Raw genomic sequence first — 20,262 nt, forward strand, 5'->3', positions numbered from 1 at the left:
TTTTTTCTCACAATCATCTCAACACCAATGTTATGAAAATAATTGGACAATAACTTCTCAGCTGTTTTCATAACTTTTCATGTTACTTCATCTCATTCTTTCAATGTTGAGGTTCACTGCTGAAGGTTTTCATTTTCATTTGGAATGTTGAGATGATACTGTGATCCATAGGCTGAAGTAGAAAGGTTGTGTTGGGAGACCAGGATATTTTTGCCATAATTGAGAACACTTGTTGGAAGACCTAGAGCATTATCAAGAAGTAAAATGCAGTTCTTTACTGGTGAGATTATTCTCAGCACAACACTTCTCCATAAAAGGAGAATAATAGTTGCTGACATAACCTACTAAGGTCTGCTGTATAACCCAGGCTTTTTGTTCAGCATGCCAAACACGATGATATATTGTTATCCAAGCTTTTTTTCAATCCCACAGATTTTGTGAATGATATGCCAGCATTTCTGATGTTTCCATCAAATTTGGGTATCATGTTCTTTGGATGCATTATTTGACCTAAACTTTCTGTCTTGCACAATGAAGTGCAAGAAGCATTTGCTTTCAAAAGAATCCAGTCTCATCAACACTGAAGGTTTCTTTTTGTTAAGTAATCTCTTTCAATGATGATCTTCTGAACTTGCTCAAGGAAGATGCCGGCAATTCCACCACTTAGCTTAATGAAGATAGGTACGCTTTGATCTCAAACTATCTGTGACTCCCTTAAATTTGTTTTCTTTTCATTCATTCTTTTCTAATTCTTTTGCACTCGTATCTTTCTCTTTCACTGCCTTCTTAAAGTCTTCAAAATAAGACAATGCTTTATGCTAAATAATCAAGAAGCTCACTTGTCACATTCTATTCATTGTGTTATCTATATGGCGTCAAAAACCTCTAGAACTTTTCAAATTACTGATGCCAGCCTTAGAACCAAAATTCCTCAGTGCTAACAACAGACTCAGCAGTGTGAAAACAAATAGCAGCATTGCATGGCAAGACTGATGTTTTTTTTTTTTGTTTCAATTGCTTCAACTTGCCTTATCATCTTCAGTTTTATACTTAAAGGTAAGGATTGTTCTCTCCTATTTTTTAGGTTTCACAACTGTGCTTAATATATTTTTTTTTACTCGATTAGTCATCCTGACATAAATGATAGCAAATAGAAGCTGAAAACTAATGCATATGTGCATGCACACAAACCAGACTGCACCTCTTGGTTGTCCAGTGGACACTGAGGATAACTAATTCATGCTGCACAACCACAAAATGCTAATTCATAACAACCTACTGGCTTCCACTACCAGTTCCCCATTCAATAACAGTAGTGACAAAGTATGAAGTTATTTATCTCCACACAATGACATACTGCATCTTTGTTTTGTGAAAATTTTCTTAGTAAAATTAAAAATTTATAAATTAAGTATTCGTAAACTGACAGCTGGATCTAATACTATATTTGATTGCCCATTTATTGCCTCTGCAAATTTTGAATGCTCAAAAATGACAAATGAAGAAATGATAACACATAGCAAGGAATATATGAATTACTCATCCTAGGAATAGATAATGACAAGCCACCCAAATATAGATGTTTATTTCCAGTAGTCAGTGAATGAATGGATAAATGAAATATAATTAAATATTATTACAAATTTTATTCGTACCTGTAAACTCTTTAACAGCCTTCTTAGATTTTCACAGTCTTTATTTTCTAAGAGTTTTAAATTAGCATGATTAATTGCAGTATTACTTTGACAGTTTGGACAGATGTATTCATCAATAGAATCTGCTTCACTCTGTAGAACACCAACACATCGTCCGTGAAACCAGTCTTGACACTGATCACAACAAATATAAAATCTGGAATAAAAACCATGTGAATTAGCATGCTTATCCATTGACAGACATTAGTACAATTTTATGAACATATAGCTTTCAATCAGCTGTGTTCATTATCTGAACACAATTACGGGACATCTTCCTTTATTTATTTATTTACTGGGAGGTATATCCCAGGTGTGCTAGATGTGATGTGAACACCCACGGAATAGCAATATTACGAATATTATATTTTTGCATTTATTCCTGTTAGACCCCTCTAATTGTTTCTTGGCTTCACATGATTCCTAAAATTAAGCACAATATACTAATGCTTCATGAAGAGGACATATTTTGGTGCAAAAACACTGCATCACATTTGCATTAATAGCACAGGTGTGTGTGGTCACAAATACGGACACCTTTGAGCCCTTTGAACATACAGATGGTGGGGTCAAATTCTTAGCATTCCAGTGGTTTTAAATTACCCAGAAGATGAGGCAGGGTGTGTGCTGAGACAACAGCACCCAGAAATCAGTGGCTGTGATTGGTTATTGTGTCAACTAATCTAACTGAAGGTTGTCATTTGTCATGAGTGCTGTTTTTGTTTTGTGAGTTTCATCTGTTTTGCATGAAGTATGAACTGATGTGTTTAGGACACCTATATAGACAAGTTTTTAATATATAATTTTCTATAAATAATTTATAGCTTTTTTTTTGCTGATATTTACAATGGGAATAGTGTTGACGATCTACTGAATGTCCCATTTTCTGCCAGAGCTTTTGTAGATTGTATGACTATAGTCAAAGGAGGTTGGAACTAGTGTATGAATAAGTAAGTAAAACAAGTTATTTCAGCCTTTCTTTGGTTCAATCTGGAAAAATAATAATTTTTCCAAGTGATTACTTTTTCCAATTTCTGTGCATATTATATGGCTGTATTTAAAATCGTATCAAAATTCAAATTATCCATGTCTCGCTTTAGTATTTGCCAATGATAATCTAATCTCACCACGAAGCATACACCCTTTGTGGTTCTCACACAAAGGGCGCATGTGAAACACAGCTATTGTTCATTTGACCTTTATGCTTTCCATATTTAAAATTATATTAAATGATAAATTAAAGTATTCAAAGTTATCTTACAATTAATTGCATTGGACCAATTAAGATGAGTGCTAATGTGCTATGCGCTCTTAAAACTTTCATACATCAATAAAAATGCAATCATTTTTATTGATAGTTGTTGAAGACTTGAATAACAGAACAGAAAATGAATATCACATCAAAATTCCTTGAAAAATTTTAGGAAAAGGATAAAGCTAATAATAATAATTAGTATACCTGCTGAATTTCTGTTCATTACAAACATCATGTTGCAACCTAAGAATGTGGCATAAATTCATGGAGAGAATACACTTAAGAAATAATAAATATCTTATTGACTTTTTTGTTATATCAATAGCTTCATACTGATTCAGGATATCAGAGTGTATAGGGTATTTGAAACAAGAGGTGATCAATTTAGTTTAGACCAGGATAAAAATAAATATATTGAAAAGGAAAGTTGAGCACTTCAGAGGTGAACTTTAGAGTAAATACACAAATATTCATGAAAAAATGAAAGTGTGGAAAAAAACAAACAAACTTAGTAGGCTCATTTTTTTCTTCAGGGCTGATTCAATCACTGCTTTCTTTGGGGTTTGCCAATGCATCTCGCTTGCAAATACTGAAGAAAATATTGACTGATTCAGCCAATCAGTAAGCCTCATTGCAGTTGTTTGCAAGGATAAGAAAAGCTTCATTGTGGACTCAAGAATTTAAAGAGGCGATCATGGAAACGAAGAGAGATAATTGCTATGTAAAACATGAAATTTTCAAAAAAATAAAATAAAGGAAAAAATTCTTAGTCCATCCACAAACACAAACACAAACTATAGGTTTATAACCTTTTGTGGATGGAAGTGACATAAAAAAATGAATAACTAAAATAAAAGTTTACAGTGACTCCACTGAATAATTCAAAGGCATGGTCAGAGGGTCAAATTACAGATGATTGGAGTAGAGTTAACATGGTACTATCCACTTATAAAAGGGAAAGAAATCTAAATGTGAGAATTATAAAGTAATTTCCTCACAGAGCACTTCTATAGGTAAGAATTAGGCATATATGTGCAGAATTCTCATGTATGCAAGCATGATTTAAACCCCACAATTATATGGTGTAATGACACCACATAATGAAAAACATACAGACTATAATTATGTCAGTTGTTAGAAATAAAGGAGGTATACAAAGACAGTCTGATGTAAAATTAAGTGTAAGACAAGGGTGCATGCTATTCTGCTGTTATTCATTATCTATATATGAATGACATTGTAAAAGAAAGTAGAATTAACTGGAAATCTTCAGTATAGTTCCTTTACTTTATGTTCATGATATTATATTCTTAAATAAATCTAGTGCAAGTCAGTAGGCCACTGACTAAACTGAATGACTGCTGTAAGTTTTTTTTTTTTTTTTCTTTTAATGAAAATCAGTAATTAAATAATAAAAAGTAAGAAAGTAGATGGGTAAAACTGTGGTACAATTTTTAGTGAAGATGGCAAATTAAATTTGGAAACAGATAAGAATATAAAGAAACCTGGTAAGATGGGAAGCCAGTGAATAAATTGGTGCAAAATTTAACCAAAACAGTGAGCAACAGTATACAAGACTGAGTTAAACCAATTTTAACTTATGGATCGGAGAGTTCAGTTAGAAATAAAGCAGATGATCAAAGACTAGACTATAGGTGTGAGAGTTATTAGAAAAACCAGGAAGTGAATAGAGGACATAATTGACAGATCATATTAAAAAATGAAGATATCAGAAATGAACATGACATGGTTAGCATTCATGAATGTGTGGGCAGAGCTAATATAAGGAAGCATGGTCACTTAAACAGAATAGAGGAAAGACATTCTGTGCCAGGTTGGCTGGAAACCTGACAAACAATAAATTAATTTAGAAGGAAAAAAACTATTAGTAGGAAACTGGTAGTTAATTATGTGCACAGTGTTCTGCACACCCCTTGATGCTATATATTAGGTGTTTGATGATGATGGTAATAGTGGTGGCATTCTGAATATGACTCTGGACCAGAATGAAAACAGACAAGTTTTCAAACTTTTGAATCATCTATGTCATCTATATCATCATAATTATCATTTTTTAGATGGGAAATGAAATTCATCACCTGGTGTGAGACCACTGCCCTGCTTATTGGAGGCCTGAAGTGGCTTGAAAAAGTTCCATGTTTGGTCTCTAGAACACAGTTTCTGGACTTGGTAAAAAAAAAATCAATGAAACAGAATGAAAATACTTCACCCACCCACAGTAGAAATGTACTATAGGTTTATTAGAAGCCTCTCATTGGTAAGATGCACATTAAAAAAAAAGTGTATGTATGTGGGGGGAAAGCATTAATGACACTATAAACCAGATATCTAACTAAACACTACAGATTCCACTTTCTTCCATCATTGAAAAAACATTAATATATTAATGAATCATGCAGACCCCTCAACTTTTGAACTATCACACTACATTGTGCCTCTAAATAAATCAAAATGTAAAAATAAAGAGAATAAAACTCACTGTGATTCATCATAAGGTTGCCTACAGAGACAGTATAATTCTTCAGATGTTGTTTGATGTGCAGTATCACAATCAGGACATACATATTTATCCATAGTTTTTGCCCTTGCTTCTGTTAAGCCAACACATTCAACATGAAACCAGTTGGAACACAAATCACATCCAATCATAAACCTGAAACAAAGAAATAAGTAAGTAATTATATCATAAGCAACTTATAATACAGTACATAAGAAAAAATAACTAAACTGAGACAATGTTATATCCATTATGTTCCTCCACATGGTATATGAAGAATTATGTTGGAATCTGTGAATATTTCATAGTATTAGTGAAACTTGTGGATAATTAATGGACAGGCATATGATACTCTATAAGGGACAACATGGTTTCGTGAAGGGTAGGTCTTGCCTTAGTAAACTACTTACTTTTTATAATAAAGTGACAATGGAGTTGGATAAGGGATATGGCTACTCAAGTGATATTACTATACTTTACAAAGGCATTTAATTCTACACAGAAGTCTATTGCCTAAATTGAAGCAAATAGGGAAGGACATGAATCTGGTGAAATGGATTAGAGGGTGGCTGATGGGAGCTGAGTCTAGGAGAAGGCAAGTGACCAGTGGTGCACGAAAGGGCTCAGTACTTGTTCCTCTGTTGCATAATTTGTATATCAATGATCTGACACAAAATATTCAGTTGTTTGTGGTTGATGCTAAACTTGAAAAAGCAATGGTAAATGTAAGTGATGTAGCATTCCTACAGAAAGCCTTAAATAGATTAGTGGTATGGGCAAAGTTAAATGGCTGCCAAGTGTAAGATGAACTGCAGGAAACTGATGAGGCAGAGAACTTCAGGGTGACTGTGGACAGGAAGTTGAAGTTTACAGAGCATATTGCAAAGTTAACTAAAACACATCAGATTACATGGTTGTTGAAGAGCACACTAACAAGCAAGGATAGAGAGACTACTGTTGTATCATATATATAAACATTACCTAAATGTATAATGAAAATGTATTATTTCCTGTAATCTGAAATTTTTTTACTAATTTCCCATATAAGAGAAATCTTTTTTTATAATTAGAGCCTGTCACAAACTATTTAATTGCAATATTTATTTGTAAAAAGGACTCACCTCTAATTTAGTTTTTTTTAATTTCTGCAACTTAAACTTGAGAGAAGTAAATATTGAACTTTCCAATGATGTTTTCATGCAAGAACTATAGTCTTGTTTACAACAAGTAATGATTTTATTTTCGTCTCACCACCATATTGCTTACTGCATCAGGAAGAAGTGCACTTGCAAAAAGTTTTCAACAACTTCTGAAGAGGAAGTTGAATTAGTGAGACAGAATAATAATGGCTGGTATGTTGATTAGAACAGAGAAGACATTTGAAAAAGTTGGAAGAAATATAGTTTAAAGGAATTCTTAAGCCAAAAATGTGGAAAAGAGAATCATAAAATGAAAAGAAAAGAGTTATCCCAAAATTAACAGATGAATCTCTTTAAAATGAAGCTAAGTTGTGGCATAGATAAAAATGAGATATAGGTTCTCCTGTAATAATGGACAGTTTTGATAAGTTATGCAGCAAACATATTCTAGTTAAATGCAGTAAACCTGAAAGAGATGAATTCTTTTTGTGTTCAAGAATAAGGAAGAAGTTTCCACAAGGAAAAAGGGAACTTGAAAATTATCACGGAAAAAGGAACTCATATTGTAGAGAAGATATGAAAGAAGAAATACGTTATTTCTTAAGAAAAGTTGTGCAAAAATTATCATTTTGTGTTCAAAGAAAAACAGATATGAGCTAATTAAATTTCAACAGCTACTGTTAAGAGCAGAAGAAACAAGAACTGTGGTGTGGTGTTTATGTTCTTTAAGTCCGATATCAAGTTTGTGGGCCTTTTCCATTTAGGAGAAAAGTTTTATTTATAATGCAAATTTATATATAGTGCTTGCAAAACTAATATTGTACACAGAATGCAAAAACAGTACCATAAATTAATATTGATTGATTGTAAATGCAGATATTATTTTTGTATTTTCTTTGTCATTCATTCAATCTCTTAACTTATTATAATAACAATAATATCCTGGATCCAAATCTGTGATATAAACTAAACTCCAACAACAAGGGAGAAAACATACATACTATAGTGCCATCTTAATGTGGGAGGGATGGGAAGCATAAAAGGTAAGAAGTTGTCCTCAAAAGCCTTATGTAGGGATCAGAAGACAAAACTTCCTTTTGAGCATGAATCAATTTTTCTGCCCTTTCAAAGCCTGATTTAGATTCTGATAATGTACGAGTAACTCACAGATGTTATGGGCTGTAGTAGAGTGAAAACTGTTTTTTTTTTTTTTTTTACTTGAGCCCTTTGATATATACTAAATTTTTATTATGAAATTGCTTGTGCTACTTTTTTCTTTTATTTTTTTTTGAAGAGTTATCCATCAATTATGTAGTCAATTTTAAATGAATCAACACATTTAATTAGCACATACATACTCGTACATATATATATATATACAGGGTGTTCGGGATAAATTTGACAGTTTCGTAAGGAAAAAGAAAATCTTCTTTGTATCTATTAAATTTAATGAATTGACAAAAAAACATTACAGGCAGAGTTAATTACAATACTATCAACAAGATTTACTCAAAATAACCACCATTAGCATCGATCACAGCTTCAATTCTGCTTCGGAACCTCGAACAAGCTGATGCTACAGTCTCCCTGGGAAGGGCCGCAAAAACTGTTTCAATTTTATCCATTAACTGGGCTTTTGTATTACTGGAAGTGCGATTGGTGTCTTTTTCAACTGTGCCCCATACAAAATAATCCATGGGGTTAAGGTCTGGGGAGTTTGGAGGCCAAACATTTGGACTGGTGAAGTCGTAGAAATTTTCAGACAACCATTTTTGACTTTTCCCAGAGGTGTGGCAAGGGGCCGAATCCTGCTGCCATACATACGGCCTACCATTGCCTACCCTTGTTATCCAGGGCTTGACTACAGTTAGCAACTCCACGAACAAAGCCCGAATTCCAATGCCAGGGTTCTTCAACACCTGTTCCTGCAGATTTGCGAGGAATTCTGCTGTACGAACGCAATCAGATCGTCTGCTAGGGATCTTTCTTCTTGCTACATCCTCGTAGTCACCATTGCAAGTCTCTAGTTCATGCCTGATTGTTTTTACTGTATTCAGGGAGCATTGGGCAGCAGTCGTAATATCCTTATTTTGATGGCGGGCACGAATCATCATGATACAAGTTATTCTCTTCCATGATTCAGGTGGGTTCCAGCTATCCATCCTTTCTGACATCTTGTATGTGAATGAAGAAGGGTCCAAACTTTTAAATGAAGAGAAGTGTGTGTTAATACATGTAACTTACGGAAAAATATAATTAATTATAAATATGTCAAATTTATCCCGAACACCCTGTATATATATATATATATATATATATATATATATATATATATTATATACAATGTGAATTCATCCGAGAGGGTGTATATTAGTAACCTTTTTCACTGCTAAGCTCAAGCTCCAGTTATCTCAAGTAGTTCAAAAATGGCATCCTTGCTGAGCTTAAGTATTCTCAAGCAAGCCTCTGCATTAAAATCTCTGCTGAAACAACTTTAAAGCATGTTTGAATTTTGTGGGTAAGCAGACATCTATTATGAATAGAATCCAGTTCAACTCAAGTACTTCTCTATCTTCATCTGCAAGCTGGAGGAAAATATTTGCCTTGGTTCACATAGCAGAAGACATCTCCTGGTCGATGTGTCGCATGGGCTGTCTTTCAAGGGATAGTAAAAATAACACAGTATACATGCTGACCATGAGTCATGAAAAGTACATAAAATCATCAGGAAAGATAGAGGGCCTGCGTAGCTCAGTGGATGTGGCGCTTGCACACCACGACGCTTGACCGCACGAAGGAAGACTTCTGTTTCGAATCCAGTTGGTGACTAGAAGAAATTTTTCTAAGCCTTTTTTTGACCAGTTCCCGAGTTAGTCAATCTCTGGCATGGGCAAGAGGGTTTTTTGTCCTGGAAACTCAAGAAAATCGAACGTAGAACCCACATTATTTCAGACATTAAATATGAGTGTTAGGATTAGGGACCACGAGATGGCGGTACTTGTTGAGCTGTCTCTCTTCACTGCTTAATTAGTGATAGCCTTGGGCCAGCTATCTCTGATTGGGTACCAGTGAAGATTGAACTGCCCACTCGGTCTCCAAAAGTTAGATAGGGCTAAAATGGCCTCACCTACTCCCTATACACGGGAATAAAAAGGCATTAGCTGATTTTTTTTTTTTTTTTAAAAGAGAGAGAGATAGTTAACCCAATCACACAACAATGAAGCTCTTGTGTAACAGAATACAATAAGAATATGGGGCAGTTAACAGGTCAGATGTGATGAGTACTCCTGTTAAATGTTTGTATGAGGCATTGAAGTATAGAAAGTTCTAAATTCTCAGGCACAATAGAGAGTAAAAACAGGAAAAAACTTGCACTCTTTTGACTAACTCTTGTAACAGAAAATTTTCAAGCATGTGCAAAATCCAAGATTATTAAGAGGATGTAACCAACGAAAACTGCCAGTAATTTAGAAATCAAATAAAAAGGCTTGGGTGACCAAAACTCTTTTCGAAGAGAGGTTCAAGTGTTATTTTTGTCATTATGTTGCAGACTACTGCAAGAAAAATAATCTTACCTTTAAAGCCCTTTTGTTATTGGATAACGCTCCAGGTCATCTTAGGGAGCTTGCCAATCTTAATGAAATTGTGAAGATTGTTTTTTTTGTCCTGAAATACAACTTCTTTACTTCAGCCGATGGACCAAGGGGTCATATCATCATTTAAAGCATACTAACTCCGTAGAACCCTTTGACCAGGCCCTTGAAGGTAAAGAGAATGCAATTTCTTTATCTGAGTTTTGAAAAAAAAATACGATAGCAACCAACAGTTGAAAATATTCATTCAGCATGGGAGGAAGTCGCTGCCAGCAATACGAGAGCCATGTGGCAGAAGGTCTTACTGTGCAAATGATTTCACTGGTTTTAATAACCCAGCTGATAACATTATTGAAGAAATCAGTACAATTGGAAAAGGACTTGGATTTAAAACTAGATAATTAAGATGCGTGAAACCTATTTGATTCCCATTCAGAACAGTTAAACGAGAATGATCTCCTTCAACTAGAAGAATAGCATGCATATGAAGAAGTGGATAAGGAGTGCGAACAAGAAGAGAATTTGCGACTAAGAAAATTTTAAATTACAAATTATATGAAGAGCCAAAGGCTTCAATTCGGCGACATGAACTCATTTAAATTAAGGGATATTACATCTCATATTGTTTCTTAGCTGAATAAGAAACTCAAAGAGTTTCGTGCCGAATATAGAAACTACATAAAGTTTGGCGATTCCAAGCGTAAGCAAATACCTGGATAGTGCAGCACCTGACCCATTTGGTAGTGCAAACTGAGGTAACTCATAGTAAGGGTGGAGCAAGCTCCGATCACTATTCTTGGTATTTACCCATAAAGTTCACATTATGGGTAAATACCAAGAATAGTGATCGGAGCTTACTCCACCCTGAGTTGCCTCAGTTTGCACTACCAAATGGGTCAGGTGCTGCACTATCCAAGTATTTGCTTACGCTTGGAATCGCCAAACTTTATATAGTTTCTATATTCGGCATGAAATGTTCTTATTTCTTATTTAGCTAAGAAACAATATGGGATGTAATATCCCTTAACTTAAATAAGAAAATTTTATTTGATGGTGATCCTGATATGGAACAAAGCTTCAAAGTCTGCCAAAATCTTGATAAAGCAATTGCCAGCTATCACAAATTGCTTCACAAGATGAAAAAAAGTCAAGCACTATTTAAACATCTTTACTTAATTTTTTGTAAAAAAGTAGCTCAATCAAATGTTTAGACATTAAATAAAAATTTAAGCAAATGATTTTTAAAAACTTTGATGATTTTATCTTCTAATACAGATTGTAATTTTTTTTTAAATTTACGTTAACTGATGGATGAATTATAATTATTCCTGTTGTTTATTGCATCACTTAATGCAATTTCGCTTAGCATGCATTAATTGATAGATTAATTAATTACGTTAAGTGAGGTTTTCCTGTACACAGAGTAATCTGGAGTTGAGTTCACAAGGTGGAGCATGAATGTCCCTACTCCACCCTGACACAGTATTTGGTGCCAGACTTGATTGAGATGAAAATTCTAAAATTTGGAAAAATGTCAAGGATGAAGAGCACATATGTGAGTACAGAAACATATAGGTAATAACTGAAATGAGATGTGAATAGAATCAATAACAAAAAAGATAATGAATCAAATGGACTATAGATTTTTAAAGTTAAGAATTAAAAGGTTTTAGAAAGAACTTAAAGGACAAAAAGAAACAAAGAAACTTGCAACATATACTAAACTAGTGGTATCCCATACCAATAAGCATAAAAAAGAGCCTATCTAATTTCACCCTCTTGGCAATTAAACATGATAAATTACTGTTACTCACCAACTAATCTGACTCCTATTAATACATAATTTCTTGAACTAAATGGCAAGCTTATAGTAAGTTTAAAATCTGATAATTCTCCCCACAAAAGGGTCAGCACACTATCATGCTGCTAGCTTTGTATGCATAGCAAGTTTCTTTGTCCTTTTCTCTTTTAATTTTTTAGTTGTTAGACCTGGTACTTTTAGTATGATGACTGAAAAAGGCACGAACATCACGACTGCAGATCAAGACAATGACTGTTTGTTTTTTCAATTGTAAGGGCATAGCTCGCTTTGAATTCATTAGACAAGGACAAAAAAGTGAACTAACATTATTATTTAGAAGTGCTGGCAAGGTTATATGAAGCTGTTCATAAGAAGAGACCTGAACTGGATCATCCATCAAAACAATGCCTCTACACATGATGCAATAGCTGTATGCAAGTTGCTGGTTAAAAAATCAATCATAAAAATTGGACCATTTTCTGTATTCACCAGACTTAGTTCCTCCTGACTTATGGCTGTGCAAAACTGAAGTGTGTTTCGAAAAGATGCAGATTTTCTGACATCCAGTGTCATGTGGTGACAGTAATAAAAAAAGATTTGTGAGGACAAGTTCCAAAAATGTTTGGAATAATGCATCATTGTCTAACTTGCCCAGGTGATAGTGGCCACTGGTCAACAGATAAGCAAATATAGTTTTTACATGTACCTTCCAAGAATTTAACTGTCGCACCTCATACACGTAAAAAATTGATTGTAAAATTCGCACTATTTCATAATTGTATCAGTTAGGGACATAAGATGTCAGCAACTGTTTGCTGTCCTCTTGTCTACTGTACTACAAACTGCTGCTAGAGGTAAATTTCATGCCTACTAATTTTCAAAAAGTAAGGGTTAAAAAAGGTCTGCCTAATCCTTCTGGAGAATGAAAAGGTATCAGAAGAATTATTCATATTATTATTTTTATGCATAAATAAAGCAATAAGTTATTTTATCCAAAACTCATTAACTTGACATTTTTATGCATGCCAGTTATATAATCTATGGAAATCTCCGTTTTAAGAGATTTCTGCTTTCAAAGACATTATTTCTGAATTTCTCTGAATTTCCCATCCCCCAATATTTTTTGAATTTTTTTCATGTATTTTACATTTACTCCCTTTATTTCTAATCCATATCTGTCTTTCATTTAGAACACCAAGATCACATTTCAGAATTATTTAAGGCCAAGTTATCCAGCATGGACATTATTAAGAATTTAGTCTTTCCAAATAGTAATGCCAGTCTGCACTGATTAAAACATTATAATTATCATGCAAATAACAAAGATGTCTACTTTTGTAATTTATAATAATTCTTATATAGAATTAATATAAAGATTCATCTCATTTTTAATAATTAAACTTTCATCTTTTCAAAAGAGCAAAGTTTGACTGCCTTCTATATTTCTCCAAATTCCACTACATTTCCAGCCACAATTCACAAGAATTGTAATATCATTAAACTAGAACCACTATAAAGTTATTCACTGAACTTAAAAAAAAAAAAAAAACATCAATTATGACTATCATATTTATACATTAAACCACTAATTTTCCATGAAATAAATGAATTAGTATCCCTCCATGGAAACAGATGATTGCTTTCTGACCTACACGTGTTGCCAATGCTGATTTGTGTTTCCTTTGATTTCTAAATACTGAAAAAATTATTCAACTCTGAAGTTCGATCCAATGTAAACCAAAACTAGCCAAATCTAGTGATTATTTCAAAAGATGCAGTGATTGTATACAGCGGAATAAGTCATCAGCCAAGCATTATTTTCTTCACACAAATTTAACTTTTTTTTAAATACCTGATCCATATATGCCACAAGACCTATAGCACATTAGTGTCATGTGTGGAGAAGAGAACAAGAGAAATCTGTTCAGATTTTGTTTCAAAAAAACAGCTAACGTCTTTTTTTTTTTTCTTCCCATATATACAGCGAATAGGCGAGGCCATTTTTAGCCATATCTAACTTTTTGGAGACTGAGTGGGCAGTTCAATCTCCACTGGTACCCAATCAGAGATAGCTGGCCCAAGACTATCACTAATTAAGCAGCATGCAGTGAAGAGAGACGGCTTTACTGGTGCTGCCATCTTGTGGTCCATAACACTCGTATTTAATGTCTGAAATAATGTGGGTTCTACGGTCGATTTTCTTGAGTTTACGGGACGAAAAACCTGAGTTTCCGGGAGAATAAAACCCGCTTGCCTGTGCCAGAGATCGACTAACTCGGGAACTGGTCGAAAAAAGGCATAGAAAAATTTCCTCTAGTCACCGACTAGACTCGCAACCAAGTCTTCCTTCATGCGGCCAAGCGCCAAGGTGTGCAAACACCACATCCACTAAGCTACTCAGGCTCTGGAGTTTTATTCTTTGGGGAAGGCAGAGTGGGGAAGACTGCACCAAAGAGCAGAAATAAATGGAATGAAAGGGGAGGCAATGAAGTTGGTTCAGTGAGTTTCAAGATGGACTGTAAATGGGTGTTGGTTAGCAGCAGCTCTTGTTCTAATGATTTTGGAGGAAAGTGGAGAATGATAGTGGCCAATTCAGCAGAGCATTGTTCATGACAGAATCTGCAGAAAGGGCACAAGGCAGAAATTGAACATCTGTGAGAAAGGAATTGAAGTGCACATGAGAGAGAGAGAGGGATCATTAATTTCTTTATTAATTAATGATCCCTCATTATCATTAATTAACGATAAAAATAAATAAATAAAATAAATAATATTCCTGCATTTGTGGGGAAATCTGAGGAGAGAAAGTCATTCATCATGACACACAGTGAGTGACCAGTGAGAAAGTTGGCAATCCAGTTGCAAAGTGTGGAAGTCAGGTGAGTTTCTCCAAATTTTTTCATCACTTGAGTCCAGAAGTGGATGGTGAAAGCCAGATCAGCTGTAGATTGTGAGTGATGGAATCCGTAATACTGGTCACTTATTAGTTGATAGGTCTTTAGGCGGTTCAAGTTGGTTGTTGATAACCTTCTCCATAATTTAGAGAGAGAACAGAGAATGCAAATTGGATGGTAGTTTATCATCTTTCTTTGGGATGAGGTTGAATGTGGGCCTGTTTTTTCCATGTTGTTGGGTAGATGCCAGTTGAATAGGATAGATTGAGCAGATGTAAGTTCTAGGGCACATTTTTTTTAACACAATATGTGGGATGTCATCAGGACCAGATGCCTTGTTTGTGTCCCTGTTACTAAGGATTCTTTGGATTTCTTTCTGGCAGAAGACTATGTGTGACATGGAGAGAGCCATTCTTGGTGGAGTAGAGGGAACTTCGCCCAGGTCATCAATGCAGGAATTGGAAGAGAAGAGTGATATCAGTAAGTTGGTGTTGGGCTTTAGGTTAGGTAACTATAGTAGCATCCAGATGCAAGAGTGGTGGAAACTTGGATGGGCAAAAGTTGCACTGGCTTTGGAAAGGGACATGAAAGAGAGCAGCATTTGGACCTTTCAAAGTCTGAATTGGATTTGGTGATGATTATTTAACAGATGTTGCAAGCTGCAATATAGGTAGAGTGAGTGCTGGAGTTTTGATCTTCAGCCATTTGTGGTATGCAGAGCTTTTTTCTTTTACCACATTGACACATTTTTTTAATAACCAAGGTTTGCATGGTGGCTCAGAATTTGGAGTGGAATAAGAGATGAAAGCTGTCATTCCTGCAAGGATTATTTCTGTTATTCTCTTGTAGTGCTAAAGGACATGAGATTGAGAACTGGTGGGTGAAGGTTGTTCTATGACAAAAGAGACTTGTATGAGGTTGTGATCTGAGTTGCCAAGAAGAGAACTGATATCCACAGTACACCTGGAAGGGGAGCTTGTTAAGAAGAGGTGAAGCATGTTGGTAAATAAGAGGGTAAGGTATTCTGTTAGGGAGATTGATAACCTGTGATGGGACATTGCTAATGGCAAACCTGACTGCTTGATAGGTGAAACTGGAGAAGGGAAGCTGATATGAGTTATGGATTTTGAAGTCCCCTAGAAGGACTGTTGGGGTGTTAATAATTGGTGGATTTTTATATTGAGGAGATTATTCATAGATATTATCATAATATTATTAATCCTACCATAGAGATGATCTCTGTTTCTAACAATTATTTTTTTTTATTCCTAGTGTACCTATATGTTATTATATGCATAAGGGTTCACTCCAATTGGTGCCATGATCTTAACTCTTTCTTTCAGAATCCAAATAATCACTGACTCAAGACCAAAATACAAAATAAACACATTTAACAAAACAAAAACAATATATATATATATATATATATATACACACTTCAAACAACTTTACATAACTAACTACAAATTAATTGGATCCAAGGCCTTTTAAAAATAAACTTACACTTAAGACTAGACTAAACACTTTGTTTGCACAATCACAAAAATGTTCATAGCCAGTTTCTTTCTCTGTCAAGGCCCTTTTCAATAGATATATGATTCTATTCTTCATTTTTACAGGATCCTTTCTCATCACTTATGTAGCACATATTAGTTCTTCCTGACTTAATTCTGTCTCTTTTCTTCAGTAGAAATAATAGTCAGATCTGGCATCCTTAATACAGATGAAACTTCCTAAACAGAGTTTTCTCGAACATTCCTTTAGAACGTAAATAGCAAATTCTTCTTTTATTCACTAAATGCTTATTGATAGTCTTAACTCTTCCAATTTCTACAATTTCCTTTTCGGAATCTACTATTAATCTTTCAATTAGTGTTTCCTCCAATATTCCATTTAAAACGCATAGAGCAATATTTTCCTTTTATTCATCAATACTTATTCCACTTTGAAACTTAATGGTTCCGCGATTCCTTTTTTGGAATATACTATTAATTTTCTTCCGACTGTCACTTAAAAAACTTAAGTTCCTTCGAACCTAAATATCAGCCAGCCTGTGTTCTAAATTCCTTCCGAACACTCTCTTGTTTACAGCCGTTACTCAGATACCGAACGCTTTCTTGTCAGCTGTCAATCACTCATCAAACTTCTCGGCGAGCATGCGCACTCCGTGGCAAGCAAGAAACTAAGTACTGTATACTGTATAATGGTTGACACTTTTGATAATTTTAAATTACAATAAAATTTGTTTAAAGTAACACAACTATTCAAATCTGGTAAGTACATAAATTTTTAACTGCTTTACATATCACTTTTAACAAAACAATTTCCATAATGGACACATCGCAAGTGCCGACAATGCATGTTATGAAAACAAAACTAATAAACATACTAACATAAACAATACGTAAAAATAATCAGAATTTTAATTATGATTATATGAGTTATGGATTTTGAAGTCCCCTAGAAGAACTGTTGGAGTATTTTAACTGTAGAAAGTTGAGCTTGAGAGAGTGAAAAGGGCAGGTTGATATTATTTGGTAGGAAAATTTTGAGCCAAAGCAGATCAAACAGTGAGGGGGGAAGATTCAAGGTTTTATAATCTCTGGCAAAGTCAGATCTGATGAATAGTGCTGCCCTTGTGGCAGACAGTGGTTGTTGAGGTTGCCAGTTGGGGTTCTGATAGGAATAGTAATTCTGGTTTACATGACTGTTGAAACTTTTTTTTGGTATGAATTAATGTTTGTGGTGGCATCCCTAGAGCTCTCTACTATCACCTCTGCTCTTTGCTATATATGTGGCTGACATCCTACATGCAGTTGCCACCACAATGGCAACTGATATTGGCAACAACCTGCAACACAGTCTGAGTACCAGAAGGAAAAAAAAAAAAAAAAAAAAAAAAAAAAAAAAAAAAAAAAAAAATGCAAGTTGATGTTAATTCAAAACAAGAGCAATGCATTGTTATTCACAAGAAGACAAGTGTCCCTAGAGGGTCGAGTTGTCATGTTTGGCACCCCCATTCTATGACAACCGGTAGCCAAATACTTAGGAAACCAAGATAAAGGGTTTCACTGTTCATCTCATATCGATCGTGCCTGCTCAAAAGCAAGTATGGCAATGAGGCAGCTATACCATTACTGAATCAGTGTAGCCTGCTAAGCACAGAACTTAAACTGCTGCTATATGTGATGTTGATCAGGCCAGTCCTGATGTATGACTCACCTGCGTTGAGTCACACAGCAGATTTCAACATTAGCAAACTACAGACAATCCAAAACAAATGTTTACGAATAGCATTTAACACGCCATAGTTCAAAGAAATATACAGCTTCACTGAGAAGCAGATATCCCAAGATCAAAATTTCCTATTCAAAATTTTTTGCAAATGCTGCTATCCACACCTAACTCAGTAATCCCCCAAGCGTAGAAAACAGTGAGCATGATCCTACAAAATATAATTGTCACAAAACCATACTGAACAGATAAGTTTTTTTAAACCCACTGCTAGAAGCTCAATAATACTGTAAGCTCATTATGGTCTTCCACCTAGTAGTAGACTAAAACAAATAAATCAGGATAAACATCCCAAAAAACATACCAATATATGACGCTGATCAGGCCAGTCCTGATGTATGACTCACCTGCATGGAGTCACACGGCAGATTTCAACATTAGCAAACTACAGACAATCCAAAGCAAATGTTTATGAATAGCATTTAACACACCATAGTTCAAAGAAACATACAGCTTCATTAAGCAAGTCAACTATTCCCCCCCCCCCCCCCCCATTTAAAAAGTGAACTGGTATTACAAATACTAAGCATTGATAATAATGATTTTTTTAAGAAGCAGAAAAAGCAAGAATAGTATATAAATATATATATATATATAAAAGTAGGAATCTGGTGGACTCTGTGATGTGTGTACCCAAATTTACAAAAAAATTAGTGTAGGTAATCTAATGAGATACTTGTGGTTATAATGGTTTTGACAGTTTCAATTCTGGCTTATAAGGTTGTTTTGAAAGAAATGGAATCACACATTTTGATGCTTTAGTAAAATACTCCCACTCCCCACACAGTATATAAAATAAATACATAAATGACCAATACAATTTTAATGGATATCATAAATCAGATTTCAGAATTCTTACCTGGTACTGTCATATGGTTTTCTACATATGCAATAAAGCTTTCTATCTCCTGGTCTTTTATCTGAAAATTTATTAATGGGAGAAGTTTTCTGCTTTTTTACTTTGGGATTTACAGAAGCAAATGGTTCTCCACTTCCACCTGTATCGCTTTCACTGGAATGAGATTTTCTTTTCTTTGGAGGCTTAAGATATCTTTCTTTCTCGGGTTTTGGTGGCACTTTAATAGGTTTAGGAGATTTAGCAACTTTAATTGATTTAGGTGATTTAGGAGCTTTCAATGGTTTCTGAACTTGTGTTGTAACCTGAGGGGGTGGCGGTGCAGGTGGTTGTGGAATGGATTCCGGCGAAGCTGGTGGGGGAGGTCGCTCTCTTCTTTTCTTTTCAAGCTGCAGCTCAGCCTGGAATGAAATTTTTGAAATTATATTAAACTAATTCTAATAAAAGCATCATAGCTATTCTAACTGCTTAGTTCTCATACAGATTATTTTGCTTTTAGCCAATTATCTGAAAATTCAAGAGATCATTAGATACCACTTTGTTTGATTATGACTTACTTTATATAGTATTGTGCAAAAAATGCATTATGCAAAAAATGTTAAAATTTAAAACTAACCAAAATGTTAAAAGAATTTTAATTAGTTTTACAGGGAAAAAAAAAATGACGCATACAGTGATTTCACTCCAGTTAATGCATTTTAATTGTCTAAGTGTTTTAAGAAGGTACACAAGCCTTGAACATAATACCATAAAATGAATGTTAGTTTTCACTGAGGACAGTAGATCAAAAATCAGTGCTGATATAAATGGAAATGTACTATTATTTTTGATGGCTAATAAAGCCAACTTTTGTTTAGGAGTGCCACGAGGGGCACTCCTAAATGAAAGTAGGCAAATATAGCATAAAAATAATAGTTTATTTTAGAGGAGTAGCATGGGAATTTTCCCAGAAATAATACCTGGAAATGTACTGTTCTCTGCTATGGGTAAAAGGCTGTTCCAGCATGGTACGCTTAGGCAAATGGGGTATTAATTGTGTAAGCACCAAAAGAAGTATTAGAGATATTCATGCTATAGTGAATGAGGATTTCTTTTCTACAAGCATAAAAATACTTGTGCACAAATGGAACAAGAGTAATTCAAATTTAAGGGATATGATGAGAGATAATGCATGTGTACATTTTTTATGGTTAGATTATGCTAATTTTAAATATGATT

The 20,262-nt window shown here is 34.5% G+C and overlaps 1 protein-coding gene across 2 annotated transcripts in view; it reads right to left on the reverse strand.

Moving 5' to 3' along the window:
• The window catches only part of LOC150096503 (nucleosome-remodeling factor subunit BPTF-like), a 425,630-nt gene that overhangs the window by 74,560 nt on the left and 330,808 nt on the right, over positions 1 to 20,262 (reverse strand). For both annotated transcript variants that reach the window (XM_090407800.1, XM_090407799.1), the window contains exons 20-22: positions 19,048 to 19,445; positions 5,450 to 5,623; positions 1,656 to 1,851 (exon numbers count right to left, since the gene is read on the reverse strand). In XM_090407800.1, coding sequence (XP_090263926.1) covers positions 1,656 to 1,851; positions 5,450 to 5,623; positions 19,048 to 19,445 — 768 coding nt within the window. The remainder of the gene's footprint in view (positions 1 to 1,655; positions 1,852 to 5,449; positions 5,624 to 19,047; positions 19,446 to 20,262) is intronic.

This window comes from Typopeltis vanoorti, chromosome 18 (assembly GCF_054136105.1).
Source record: "Typopeltis vanoorti isolate ZY-2024b chromosome 18, IOZ_Tvanoo_1.0, whole genome shotgun sequence".
NCBI lineage: Eukaryota > Metazoa > Arthropoda > Arachnida > Uropygi > Thelyphonidae > Typopeltis > Typopeltis vanoorti.